Below are 14,696 nucleotides of genomic sequence, written 5' to 3'. Positions count from 1 at the left end.
TTCACGAATCCTCCTGTATATAAATTTGTTGTAGAAACACAAATAAGAAGAAAAAATCGCAATCCATTGTAAGAATAAGCAAAAGCTATAATTTCAATTCTCAATTTTAATATTTCATAATGTCTCAATTCTCCAGAAATGTCTGATTGTCACTTAATTCCTCACCCTGTATAAATTTCATTTTTATGGGTACCGCATATCATTGCAAATTATCTGAAAGTATACTAACCCAAAACTTAATCTAAAATCAATTAAATTAATTTAAAAATGTAACAAACTACAAGGTGTTACATTCAAACCAATTGCTTCTAGACAATAAGTGTTTTTGAAAAAATTGTTAATTTAACTAATAAAGAATGTTACGCGTTACTTTATGAACACACACAAAACTATTGTATTTTTGTCCACCTGTACCAATTGGAATCAACATGTGATACATTTTTGGAATCAGCTCAGCTAGAGTAATCCGAAAATTGAGACAAAATGGGGGTGTTCCATTGAAAAAAAATGATGGTGATGTCATTACTCGAGAGTAATTCACCCTGTATATTAGATTATTATTTTAAAATACGGTAAATTAAAATAAAAATACGACATGTTTCAGGATTATTTCTTAAAATGGTCTGTTTAGCTAAAAATGAATTTGTTCCATACTTTTCGGATACAGTGTATGTACTAGCTCCTGTTTCGCCACTAACTTCTTACCTCCTTTTTTTTATTTCGGAAATAGTGGACGTTCCGACGCCGTAATGAAGAGCAAGCAATCTGGCACTAAAACCATCTTTCAATAAGTCTAATATCTCACTTTTTTGTTTTTTAGACAAAGTAACTTGTTTCCGCTTTACCATTGTGCACTATTATATACCAAAACACGTCCGACCATCAAAATAATAAGAATTCAAATGAGTTTCCGTTCGGGAATCAGGGTAAGACAAGTTAAAACCGATAACATAATATACAATCTTGACGTCAATCCGGACTAGTAAGATATCCAGAATATCGTTCTCCGGATTATCCAGTCTCTACTGTATACAGTAACAATTGTTTTTTCTGTATCGAAAATTGAATTATGACAATTTTCAAATAAAATACTGCCGTCCTGCGCGTTCTTCTAATTCCAACCTGTGTTTATAGGACTTTTTTTCTGAAAATTATCCAAGGAATTTCTCATTTTCGTTTTTTCATCCCTGTAAAGGATGTTTTTTTTTAGAGCTATAGAACTTTAAATTGCAATGAAACAACGATGGATTATTCGATTGACATGATGAATTTTATTTATCCGCAAGATAATCTTGTGGCATCACATTTTAAATATGATTTCTGGCATATGACCGCCACGGCTGGCTCGGATGTAGTCCAATCTGGACGTCCAATTTTCGATTACTTTTTCCAACATTATATGTGGCCGTATATCGGCAATAACACGGCGAATGTTGTCTTCCGAATGGTCAAGGGTTTGTGGCTCATTCGCATAGACCAATGACTTTACATAGCCCCACAGAAAGTAGTCTAGCGGAGTTTAATCCCAAGATCTTGGAGGCCAATTCACAGGTCCAAAACGTGAAATTAGGCGGTCACCAAACGCGCCTTTCAATAAATCGATTGTGGCACGAGCTGTGTGACATGTTGTGCCGTCTTGTTGGAAACGCAGCTCCTGGACATCATGGTTGTTCAATTCAGGAATGAAAAAGTTAGTAATCATGGCTCTATACCGATCACCATTGACTGTAACGTTCTGGCCATCATCGTTTTTGAAGAAGTACGGACCAATGATTCCACCAGCCCATAAAGCGCACCAAACAGTCAGTTTTTCTGGTTGTAACGGTTTTTCGACATACACTTGAGGATAAGCTTCACTCCAAATGCGGCAGTTCTGTTTGTTGACGTAGCCATTCAACCAGAAGTGCGCTTCATCGCTAAACAAAATAAAATGGACGTAGTGCACGATACGTATTCCGCACAGAACCATTATTTTCGAAATGAAATTGCACTATTTGCAAGCGTTGTTCAGGTGTGGATCTATTCACGATAAATTGCCAAACCAAACTGAGAATAAATCACTTGACAGCTGTTGAATCGGTCGCCATCTTGAACAGTAATGCCAACTTAAAGTTATATACCTCGAAAAAAAAACACCCGTTAGAACTTTTTTTCTGAAGATTATCCGAAGAATTTCTCATTTTCGTTTTTTCCTCTTTGTATATCTGGAAGAGCTGGAATTTGTATGCGACCGTCCGCACGATCAAATAGTTTACCTTCATTAAATTTAAAGAAAATTCTATACGAATTGTGGAAGATTGTTACAAGGAATTGTTCATGCGCAACAGTGGAATTCCCAGGATCTCAATATTTGCATTTTACTAGTACGCTTTTGATGCAATTTAGTATTGGTATTCGGGTAGGTACATTAATAGTTCCATAGTAATTTCAGCTCTTTCAAACTACTGTTAGCGTTGCGCATGCATAAATTAGAACTTTTCCTATTACAAGACGGAAAATGCTTTCATAATGTCTACCTATACTTCTCGAATTTTGAGCCGAGAATGGTCACAAGCAATAAGGTTCCACCCTTCGATGACGTTTTTTTTTGTTAATTTCAAAACTGCAGATTCGATATGAAAATTTTATTTTGAGAGAAATGGTGAAAATATGTAGTAAACTGAGAGAATAAGCGTGGAGCTATTATATTATCAAAATATTTTTGAATTGATGTGAAAAAAATTTTGAAGTGGAATTTGGTATGATCGCACCATCTAGTAACAGGTAATAAAATACCAAAAATCAAAAAAGAGATTTCCTCATTGAAGTTCAAGCTTACAACAACAGATGGTGCTTGTGTTCTATTCTCCGGAATAACATTTTAATTTCCTGAATATTGGGTGATTTCTCATAGGCAAAGAATTAGTATATTGGAATTTTTCATTGAACTTTCACTACGTCAATTTTTACGTTAAATCGACTATGCGATTGAATTCTTGTGGCAGTAATAACGGCTAGGAACAGTCGAAATTGCTTCATTTTATTTGATAATGAATTTCCATCAGAAATTGAACTGTTTCAGGTAATATGCTAATAAAAATAGGTTTTTCTATTTTCTTCATTTTACTACCAAAAATATGATGTTAACAATTCGGGGCTTGCATTGTGTAATCGCGCAGTTTCGAAATTATTTGAAGTCACCATAGACGTAGGATAATAAGTCTATGGAAGTCACTATCAGGCACGAATTTTCATCAACTAAGGACGGAATCCATTGAATACATAAATATCTGTTTCAAAAATTGATTGCTTTTTTCATGAAAATTCATTTGAAATGAAAAAAGTCATAATATATAGTAACAATTGTTTTTTTCTGTATCGAAAATTGAAAGAAATTTTGAAGTGGAATTTGGTATGTCTGTACCATCTAGTAAAGGGAAATGAAACAACTACAATCAAAGACGAGATTTCTTCATTAAAATTGAAGCCTACCAAAACAGATGGTGCTAGTGTTCCAGAATATATCCTCTTGAATAACAGTTTAATTCCCTGAATATTCCTGATTTCTCATAGGCAATGCATTCGTATATATCAATTTTTATTGAGCTTTCACTACGTCAATTTTAACGTTATATAGACTAGGCGATTCTGTACTGGATGACAGTAAAAACGGCTAGGAACAGTCAAAATAAAGCTGAAACGTGCATCAAGTTTGCTACTGGGGGGACAACTTTTAATGAAAAAATTATTATATATTGTTTTTTATACACAAACAAAGTATTAAATATTTGTGGAACCTAATTACTTTGTTTTATTAAAGTTGATAATGAATTTCTATCTGAAATTGAACTGTTTCAGCCGTTGCTACAAACTTTAAGTTTTAATATTTTTTTCATTCAACTACCAGAATTATAATAATAACAATTCGTGGATTACATTGATGTAATTCGAACTTATTTCAAGTTCATCATCAGACACGAATTTCCATCAAGTAAGGACCGATTCCATAGAACAAGTAAACATCTGTTTCAATAATTCACCTTTTTTTTTTTGAAAAGGTCATAATATGCAGGGTATTTCCAAATTAGACGTTAATCTTGTAGGACGTGTTAGTATGACTCATTTGCTGTCGTTTGAACTATATTTAGTGGCTAGTTTACGAGATATTTGAGTTCTTGTGATTTTCAAAATATTTCTCACCATACTTCATTTTTCGTCAATTTTTTTACGTTGATCAAATTTGATTATAATTTCGGATTATTTTCGTGGCTAACGAAAAGACCAGATCTAACATCGTTAGAATAGATGAAGCAACGAAAAGATTGAGAGTAAATTAGGGCGGAAAGAAATAACTAAAGAAATGAGAAAGAGGACACGTGCTTGTTTAAAAAATGCTGGAAGTCATCTCATACATAATTTACAAATACATTTCCTACTGAAATTTTGAGTTTGATTGCAATAAAAAATATTTAATTCATTTCTTTCCTTTCTTCATTTCAAATCAAAATCTGCTGAAACAAAACTAGTGCCTGCATTCTTTTTTAGGAAATGAAGAAAGAATTTGGCAAGTTTTTGAAATAATTTTGTCTTACATAAATTGTGGAATTCGAAAATTGCAGGCAGATTTATATTAGAAATTTATTTTTTTTTACTTCATATACAAACTTTCAAATCATATTTATTCTTATTCAACATTTAATACAGCATATTTTTGCTTTTTTCATACATATCATATCCTTTTCTGTTGAGAATAATACAAAATTTGAATCAAACTTTATATCCGTAGAAAAATTGACGAAAAATGAAGTAAGGTGAGCAATTTAAAAAAAAATTCAAGAACTCAAATATCTCGGAAACCATTGATTTTCGGTTATCAATAAATATGGCTTAATCGACGGCAAATGATTCTAACACCGCCCTCAATACTCATTTGAAAACACCCCGTATAGTAACAAATGTTTTTTCTGTATCGAAAATTGAGTTATGCCAATTTTTATATAACATAATGCGGTCATGCGCGTTTACCTCGATTCAACGTGCTTGACGTCTGAGCACGTGTTAACTGTATATTTATTATTCGGGCGATTCTCAATCTGCTTTACTGTCATTCATGCCTCCGTACTAGTTAGTCGCTACCAGTGTAGATGCTGTAGTTTCGGTACAGTCTTGCATCATTCTTGAGCGCAACATGAGCGCCAATCCGTCAATCTCTTATTTACATGATGAAGTTGATGACAGTGACAAGAAATGCTTGTGGGTTTTCGCATATGGCTCCCTGTGCTGGAAACCGGGAATCAAATACAAAAAATCAGTGAAAGGGCACATATCCGGTTATTCACGGAAGTTTTGGCAAGGCAACACAACACACAGAGGGACAGACGAGAACGTAAGCATTGACCGGCTTTTTCAATTTTCTTATTATTTCCTACCAAAAACTAAACCATTCACGATTTTAAAGTGTATATTTTGCAGTTCTTCCCATAAGAATTCGTTTCCTTCAAACCATTATCCAAAAAAAAACGAAAAAAACTGCAATTTACTGCAATATTGTACCCCCTTTTATTTTGACTCTCAGAACAATTCATAAAATAATCTAGGAATCGTTAATTTGACTAAATATTGCCTTTATTAATTGATTCTTTTCCCATGAAAAATAAAATTGTATTTCTCATTTAAATTACCAAACACTTCGCTCAAATTTTCTCAGATTGTCCCAGATCTGTTTGAAAATTTTGTTCAATTTCGAAATCGACATGTACAAAAATGTTCTGGTTGCAAATTAAAAGTGTTAAATTTTTCAGCCAGGCAGGGTGGCCACACTGATCGAAGAAAGTGAGGTGAGTATTTTCTTCTCTTGTCTCCTATAAAATCCCACTAGAATCATTCTAAAACTTGCGAAATTGTTCAAAACGTATTCAGAAGCTTTCTTTCCATTTGAAAAACATTGGATTGTTTTCAGATTATTCTTGCTTCAATAAACGGTTCATCTGAGAGAAATTTGAAAGTTATTTCTTAAAAAGGTCAGTTACCTTTTTATGGACATGTAATTATTGTTCAAGAACAAATTAATCATTGAGAGAATGAACATATCCAATTTTATTTTGTTTGAAATGCTCTGGAATTCTCACGTTGAAGAAAACAACGTAATAACAAAAATATGCACAAATTTTAATCGTTTCATGAATATTGATGAAATAACGAATTTTTTGAATTGGCCTTGATATAAAAGTGGACTGTTTATTTTGATCAGAATTGGTTCAAAACAATTCTGATTCTTAAATGAAATTCAATTTTACGATTTTTGATCTAGTTCACCAACATCATTAAGAAAAAGCCCTGTGGTTAATAATCACAGAATATCTCGAAAATCATGCAATGAATATCTGAAACCGCCTACCTAATTGATATTTTGAAACATTCATAATTCCCAAACCAACAAAACTCAGACTGCACTGAAAAATATTTATCAGTATCATCATAGCAACACATGTTTCATGATTATAAACGGAATAATTTTCAAATTTTTTCGTAGACGATTCCATTTTTACCAATTTCATGCACAAAATTCTCACAGTTTCCGTAAAAAGCAGGATTTTATTGTATTTTATTCTTTTCGGAACGTAAACTGGCAATTTCAAGGAGAATTTTTGTCCTTGAACGATTCCAAAGGCTCATATTAGGAAATAATAAACTAATATATTATGTTTCACGCTTTTTAAATCAAGGTTTTACGTTAACAGGCCAAATCAAAAGTCCCCGGTTAACCATAGTGAAACACATTTTTTTGGCAAAATTTGATTTTATTATTCAACATAGTTGCCTTCGAGCGATTATAGCGATCTTCCAACATTTCGATACCATTTTTGTGGTACGATTTGTCTTTTGCTTCAAAATAGGCCTCAGTTTCTGGGATTACTTCTTCATTGCGCTGAATTTCTTTCCAGCGAGCATTCTTTTGAGGTCTAATAACAGGAAAAAGTCGCTGGGAGCCAGATCTGGAGAATACGGTGGATGCAGAAGCAATTCGAAGCCCAATTCATGCAATTTGCCATTATTTTCATTGATTTGTGATACGGCGCATTGTCTTGATGAAACAGCACCTTTTTTTCTTCAAATGGGGCCGTTTTTCAACGATTTAATCCTTTAAACAATCCAATAACGCTATATAATAATCGCTGTTGATGGGCTGGCCCTTTTGGAGGTAATCAATGAATAATTACACCTTGCGCATCCCAGAATACTGATGCCATAACCTGGCCAGCTGACTGTTGTGTTTTTTCTCGATTCGGTTCATCTTGTGCAGTCAACTCAGCTGACTGTCGATTGGACTCCGGAGTTAAATGATGGAGCCATGTTTCTTCCACTGTCACATATCGACGCAAAAATTCAGGTTAATTGCATTTAAATATCTTCAAACACTGCTCAGAATCATTAACACGTTGTTGTTTTTGATCGATTGTGAGTTCGCGCGACACCCATTTTGCAAATTTCTCATGTACAAATATTCGTGAATGATATGATGTACACGTTCAGATGATAAATTCACAATATCTGCTATCTCGATAAACTTCACTTTGCGGTCATTCAAAATCATTTTGTGAATTTGATTTTTTCGTCGGTTACAGTGTCTTTTGGGCGTCCACTGCGTTCGCCGTCTTCGGTGCTCATTTCACCACGTTTAAACTTAGCATACCAATCAATGATGGTTGATTTTCCTAGTGCAGACCCCGGAAACTCTTCATCAAGCCAAGATTTTGCTTCAAGTGTATTTTCCCCCTTCAAAAAGCAATATTTTATCAGCACACGAAATTCTTTTTCTTTTCACCTTTTCCTTACAAAAGTAGCTACACTCACAACGCAATATCTCACAAACTAATGGTCGGACTGCTCTCAAATTTTGACACGTATCGTTTGAAGGTTGGTTCTAACTAAAAATCATATGGATTTAATACTAGCACCGCCATCTGTGTATCAGACCGGGGACTTTTCAATTGGCCTATTAGTATCTCAACTCGTATGAAAAAGCACTGCAAATTTTATACTGTGGTTTATCATCCTTTTTCTAACGCAAAATATCCGACACGCAACGAAAAAAAAATTATCAAGGTGAAAAATGTTAAATGAATAGTCAGTGGCGGGTTTCAAACCTGAGGACACTACTTAAGAATGTACTGAAATCTAACAGTTAACATTGAACGAAAAAGAATTGGACAGCATACCTTGATCATTATATTTGCCCAAAGAAAGGTAACAAATTTTTTTTTTTTTTCAATCAAATTTCCTTTCGTTTGGATGATTTTAATAGAATAAATTAGACTATGAGGGAAATGTATTTTCTTCCTATTGATTTTCGATTATCAGATAATATTACCTGATTATAGTGTAAGTCCAAAGTGTGCTCTTCATGCAATATATCATTGTCGCTGCAAATATACTAAATCATTTAATCGACAAATGTTTCCGTTTACTCTATTATATATATGCCAATTTAGACGCTTTGAACCTGATTGAAAAATTGCTGCGGATATTAAGGTTCTCTTTCATCGTTGTCTAATAATATCTAGATTGTCCCATCCACAGCAAGATTTGATTTCATTATTTCGTCGATTCAGTCAAGAATTCGCGTAAATTTTTATTTATATTTTGATGAATTTGAAGGTCCTCACTTGCTTTATCTTTCGACGGTTATCTTTATCAGTTTCGTGTCTTCAAATTTGCAAACGCTTCTCAATATTTTGTTTTGTTTTGAATATTGGTATAACAGAGAATTAGAGAATCAGAGCTGTTGCAGGACATTTAACTGAATAAAATTAGACAAAATCTAATGAGCTTTGAAGAGAATGGATTCAGTCAAAATTATTCCATCTGGCAAAAGTAAAATTCCAGAAAATATAGTTGAATTATTATAATTCGTTTTGTCAGTTCTTAATATTTTGTTTTGGGTCACTACTTTCGCTAAATAATTGAAAATCGTGGATAAATATAGGTTCTAGAACTTCGATCTTCTTTATTTACTGAACTTTCCATGAAATGATTTTAAAAACCGATGAACTACATTGTTGCAAATTGTTTCTGCAAATATTATTTCAGCCCGGATCTGCAGAGACCATAAACGTAAGCTTCATTTGGTCTACAACACACCATATATTCTTATCACACTAGATAAAAATTCAATGATTCAAAACCTTTGGACCAAAGCATTTGATGGCAGAAAAAAATAATAACAAACTAACGAAAGATCTAGCTCGTAAAATATCTCATTGCTTCTATTCGATGTGAACTTGTTGTCTTAGTTTTTGTGAAAGGGAGACTTATGTAGTATTTTTTCACGAAGTGGGGTTTCTTGTATGGAACTTAATAGCTTCATATTACAATATTAGATGTAGATATACCGCATGATGGTCTCGTTATGCATTGCAGTGGATTGATTTCTAGTCGATTTTTCTCTACTGCACCTACACTTTTGGCTTGAACTGATCTTATCAGAATCAATTTATTTCCCGTTTTGGGGAGATAAATATAGAAATACTGAAAAGAAAACAACAAGAGGATTCTTTGTTGCCTTTCTTGTACGAAATCTTTGTTGTTGCATTGTTCATAACAAAACAATTTGTTGAGGGAATTTGCCATATTATTAGAATTCTTTCTCGACACGTCAGTTGAAACACGTATTAAACCAATGAAGTTATTTTTATCATTATATTTTTGTATTCATTCAAGGTGATTCGCAAAATAATTTTCAGTTATATCAAAAGGAATTGTCTGTTTTTTTAGTGGAGTTATTTTTGAACATTCCGTGAGAAAATCTACATAGATATCGATTGAACTATTTTTCGACTAATTTTAATGAATGCTTCGAGGTGATGCAAATAACAACCTACATGACTCAATGGACATAAGCCCTTTAAGATAAACATGGATAAAATTTATGGGAATTACATTCAGGTCAAGATCTCAGCATGACCTTTTTGGAATTTCCTCAACGAATATGCAAAAACGTAAAACTGCAACAGCTATTTCAGATCAACCTCCACACAGTACTTGAATCGTAAAATCTTATAGTAGACCAAGATCGTCACCTCTCCATTGTTGCTAATTTTAATTCCGCTTTCTGAATAAGCGAATTCGTTGTGATAGAAAATCGTTGATATTTATTGAATTACAAGTTTTACATTAACAACCTAATCCGCTTATCAGAATATGAATATTGCTTCCTCTACTAATAAAACAAAGAAATAATCTTCGAATTATTTTTAGGGAGATTATCTTCATTGCGACATTTAAACTGGAACAGAGAATCGGGAAGTTTTTGTTTAACGAATGCGGTAAATACTTAGGAAGGGTTTTTTTTATTAGAAATTTCCGATTATATAAATGATCTCAAAGTTCTTACTTCAATATTATGGGAATTACAGATGATCTGATAACTGTATAAGCTTCTTTCATTTACGCCTCCGTGGCTTTGGTTTAGACAACAGTGTGGTCGAACGCACATCTAAGAATTCTAAGAAAGTATCCTTTTTTTTAAATATCAATAAATATACTAACTGACAAAGAAACTGCAACATCCAGAAGGATCTGTTTGAATTTTATTTTTTTTTTGTAAAACATAGATAGTATAGCAATGAGTAAATGATTGGAATTCGGAGAAAAAAACGAAGGGTTTACAAATTTTTTTTATAAATTTGTTAATAATTTGTTTGTCCACCGCGATTATCTATACACTCCCCAACACGTCTCGGCATTGGTGCAATAAGATGGTCTATTTCTTCTTGAGGGATACTATCCCAAGCTACCTCTACTTCATATCTCAGAGCCGCCAAAGTCCGTGGGAACTGGGGAAAATTTCCAAGCCTTCTACCTATGATGTCTCAAACATGCTCTATGAGCGAAAGATCGGGGGATTTGGGCGGCCATGGCAAAAGATTCACATGGGTCGCTTCAAAAATATTTAAACTAACTCTGTCAACATGAGGTCGGGCATTATCCTGCTGAAATATTGGATTCTCGAGCTGGTTAAGGTAAGGGAAAACATATGGCTCCAATATTTCTTGAGAGTAACGCAGCGCTGTGATGTTACCTCGAATTGAGACTAAAGATGACCTACTTTCATATGCAATAGCACCCAATCGAGATTCATCAGAAAAGACGACCTGATGCCATTCCACATTCCAATGTTGACGTTCTCTGCACCACTGTAATCGTTGCCGGCGATGCTCAACTGTCAAAGGTAACACAAGATGGGGTCGATAATGCTGCAGTCCAAAAGATCTTATCCGGCGGTAAACCGTTCGGAAAGTTACAGGATGGCCTTGTTCTCCTAACTACTCATCTGCCAAAGATCGAGTTGTCGCAAATCGGTCTCTAATGGCCATAAGTCTTAGACGTCGATCTTGAACTGCATTTGTGCCCCTTCGACGTCCGGTGCCTAGTCTTCTTCGATTTTGGGCCTTATCAAACCACGCTATCATCTCATAACAGTAGTTTGATTTCTGTTCGTACGGTTAGCGATTTCTCGAAATGACAACCCCGCCTCCCGTAGATCAATAATTCGATTTCTTTCAAATGACTTAGCTGGCGATAAATTTCGCGTACACGTGCTCTAAGTATTTAAACAACAACTAAACATCGACTTTGGATCTCGAAAAAAGGTGGTTTGTTGTAAAATTTGAAAAACTTAAAAATTTTTCCACTAGTTTCACTATTGCTAGCCGAGAGAGTGCTTTAGTGTTGCAGACACAGTTGTGTCTGCAAAATTTTCACCATTTTTGTAGGGAATTTTCAATTTCATAAAGAACTGTGAACTTATAAGAAAAGAGTACTGTAAGGATATATAAGGTGTTATAAAATTAAATCCATTTTTTTTGCATGAAAAACATGGCTTTAATTATCGGTTTGTTCGATAACTTTTTGCAATTATGAAAGTAATATCATTACGTCTCTTCCTCCCTCGTCCCTATTGGCAGAAAATTAAGACAGTTAATTCTCGCAAGCATCTGTTGAAGCGAATTTTTCACCAGCAAAATTGTTCGCCATGAACAAGAACGGTAATCACTTGGTGTCATATCCGGACTTTAAGGTGGATGCATGGGATAATCCCAACCAAGCTCCCGGAGCTCCTGGAGAGTCAATATTGATGTATGTGGCCTGGCGTTATCCTGATGGAACACAATTCTTCTCCTATTGGCTAAAGCTAGCCACTTCTGGGTGATTGCTTTCTTCAGACAGTTCAATTATTGACAGTACAGTTTCTAGTTAACATTTGTACCGTAGAGGAGAAGTTCATAGTAGATAATTTCCTGCCAATCCCACCAAACACACAGCAAAACCTTCTTGACCACCGTTCTCGCCGTCTCACCGCATTTCGACCACGACCGTTTTCGCTTGACGTTGTCGTAAGTGATTCACTTATCATCACAAATTGGCCTTCAAGTGCTTGGTGCATATTTGACATCGAAATACTGGAACGGAATCGACTAAACCAAAATTGCGCGTGATTGGATGTTACAGTTCAGTACCGTAAACACTATTCACATTTCCAGCCGACTGGCTTGCATTTTCGCCTTTATCGAAGAAAAACTGTAAAATAGCGTATTAAATCTTGCCTAGTGTTCATATTTGACTCACACTCAAACTAAAATGAGCCAACTAATCACAAAACTGCCAGAAAAGTTTTTATAGTACGAAATCTCATCTTTCTAACGCCATCTGGTGGAGTCCGTTCGGGTTTATACCCCACGAGATAATTGAAGTCATCTATTGGAATAGTTATTTATAATACAAGTGCAGAAGGCATTGATATTCTTCCACGAGTTCAAAATTCAAAAACGAGCCACGAAGTGTCGAGTTTTGGAATGAACGAGTGGTAGAATGAGCCTTCTGTACGAGTATTATACATTATTTTCTCTAATTCATTGCATTTTCATTGAAATTAATGAAATATTTCCATAAATATAATTTAGTGATTTTTGCATCGAAAAATGTTGGTTGGCAGAACTGATTTCTTTAAGGCAAATTGATGAATTGACAGATAAAGCCGTGGCGGAAAGTTCGGAGTACCAACATAGAATAATGAAATATAACCATGAAAACTGTGCGTTTCTGATATATTCTCGCACGATTTTGTTCTACAAGATGTGGAAGAATGAACGGAATAACCACAGAATTAGAGAATATTTAATGGATTCGGTCCTTACTTGGCGGAAATTCATTATAAATAAAATAAAACGAAGTAATTTCCACTATGTTATACATAGTGGAAATTACTTCGTTTTATTTTATTTTTAATTAGAGAATAGTTATTTATAATACAAGTGCAGAAGGCATTGATATTCTTCCACGAGTTCAAAATTCGAAAACGAGCCACGAAGTGGCGAATTTTGGAATGAACGAGTGGTAGAATGAGCCTTCTGTACGAGTATTATACATTATTTTCTCTAATTCATTGCATTTCCATTGAAATTAATGAAATATTTCCATAAATATAATTCAGTGATTTTTGCATTGAAAAATATTGGTTGGCAGAACTGATTTCTTTAAGGCAAATTGATGAATTGACAGATAAAGCCGTGGCGGAAAGTTCGGAGTACCAACATAGAATAATAAAATATAACCATGAAAACTGCGTTTCTGATATATTCTCGCACGATTTTGTTCTACAAGATGTGGAAGAATGAACGGAATAACCACAGAATTAGAGAAACACTATTCACATTTCCAGCCGACTGGCTTGCATTTTCGCCTTTATCGAAAAAAAACTGTAAAATAGCGTATTACATATTGTCTAGTGTCCATATTCGACGCACACTCAACCTAAAATGAGTCAACTAATCACAAAACTGTCAGGAAAGTTTTTATAGTACGAAATCCCATCTTTTTAAAGCCATCTGGTGGAGCCCGTTCGGGTTTATACTCCACGAGATAATTGAGGTCATCTATTGAAAAAATAATTAATTTTTACTAAACTTAATAAATAAACCTAATTCTTTTGCAACAATTCAAGATAATTTTGTTTCAGGGTAGCGTTCATGGCATAGCCTTTGCGATCAGTGAGGAGACCGCCATACCTTATTTGAACAAGCGCGAATGCGAAATGGGAGGTTATGTCACCCGTTTTGCCAAATTCCACTCGGACAAGGGTCAGTCGTTTCAAGTATTGCTTTACATAGCCACCAGCGCGAATCCACACTGGATGGGAGACGCCAGCGTATCAGAGATCGCCGGACAGATAGTGGACTGCAAGGGACAAAGTGGACACAACGTGGAGTATTTGATCAGATTGGCGGACTTCACAAGGCAACATTTTCCCTTGTACGACGACCGTCATTTGTTCAGCTTGGAGAAGGAGGTGCTGAAAGAGCTGAAGGCCAGGAATATCTACGTTTCGAACCTCATGGGGACTGGAGAAGGCTGTGTGACGTTTATCAAAAAGGACACGGCAAATCCTTCTGGTTCCCGGGATGGACAGCCTGCTAGATTCGAGTCCTTCCAGCATGCAGCCAAAATCCCGGGAAAGACTTTGCGCTGTTTGAACCTGTGATCTTATAATTCTATTTAACGTATATCCTAATCCTATTGTTGAAGAACAATGTGTACCCCAATAGCTTTATTTTTTTGTTTGTTATTATCAAGCGAAGTATGAAAAATATTATATAACTATATCGATCTTATTTACGAATTTATAACATGAATAAAGTAGTTTTTATATTAAATCCAAT

The 14,696-nt window shown here is 34.7% G+C and overlaps 1 protein-coding gene across 1 annotated transcript; it reads left to right on the top strand.

Moving 5' to 3' along the window:
• Positions 1 to 5,059: 5,059 nt before the first annotated feature.
• Positions 5,060 to 14,690, top strand: LOC123685777 (glutathione-specific gamma-glutamylcyclotransferase 1). Its single transcript, XM_045625654.1, has 3 exons — positions 5,060 to 5,365; positions 5,781 to 5,816; positions 13,997 to 14,690. Exons 1-3 carry the CDS (start codon positions 5,168 to 5,170, stop codon positions 14,516 to 14,518), a joined length of 756 nt encoding a protein of 251 aa, XP_045481610.1. The 5' UTR covers positions 5,060 to 5,167; the 3' UTR covers positions 14,519 to 14,690.
• The last annotated feature ends 6 nt before the right edge of the window (positions 14,691 to 14,696 follow it).

This window comes from Harmonia axyridis, chromosome X (assembly GCF_914767665.1).
Source record: "Harmonia axyridis chromosome X, icHarAxyr1.1, whole genome shotgun sequence".
NCBI classification, from domain to species: domain Eukaryota; kingdom Metazoa; phylum Arthropoda; class Insecta; order Coleoptera; family Coccinellidae; genus Harmonia; species Harmonia axyridis.
Note: the sequence above shows the minus strand (reverse complement) of the source record. Positions and strands in the feature narration are given on the sequence as shown.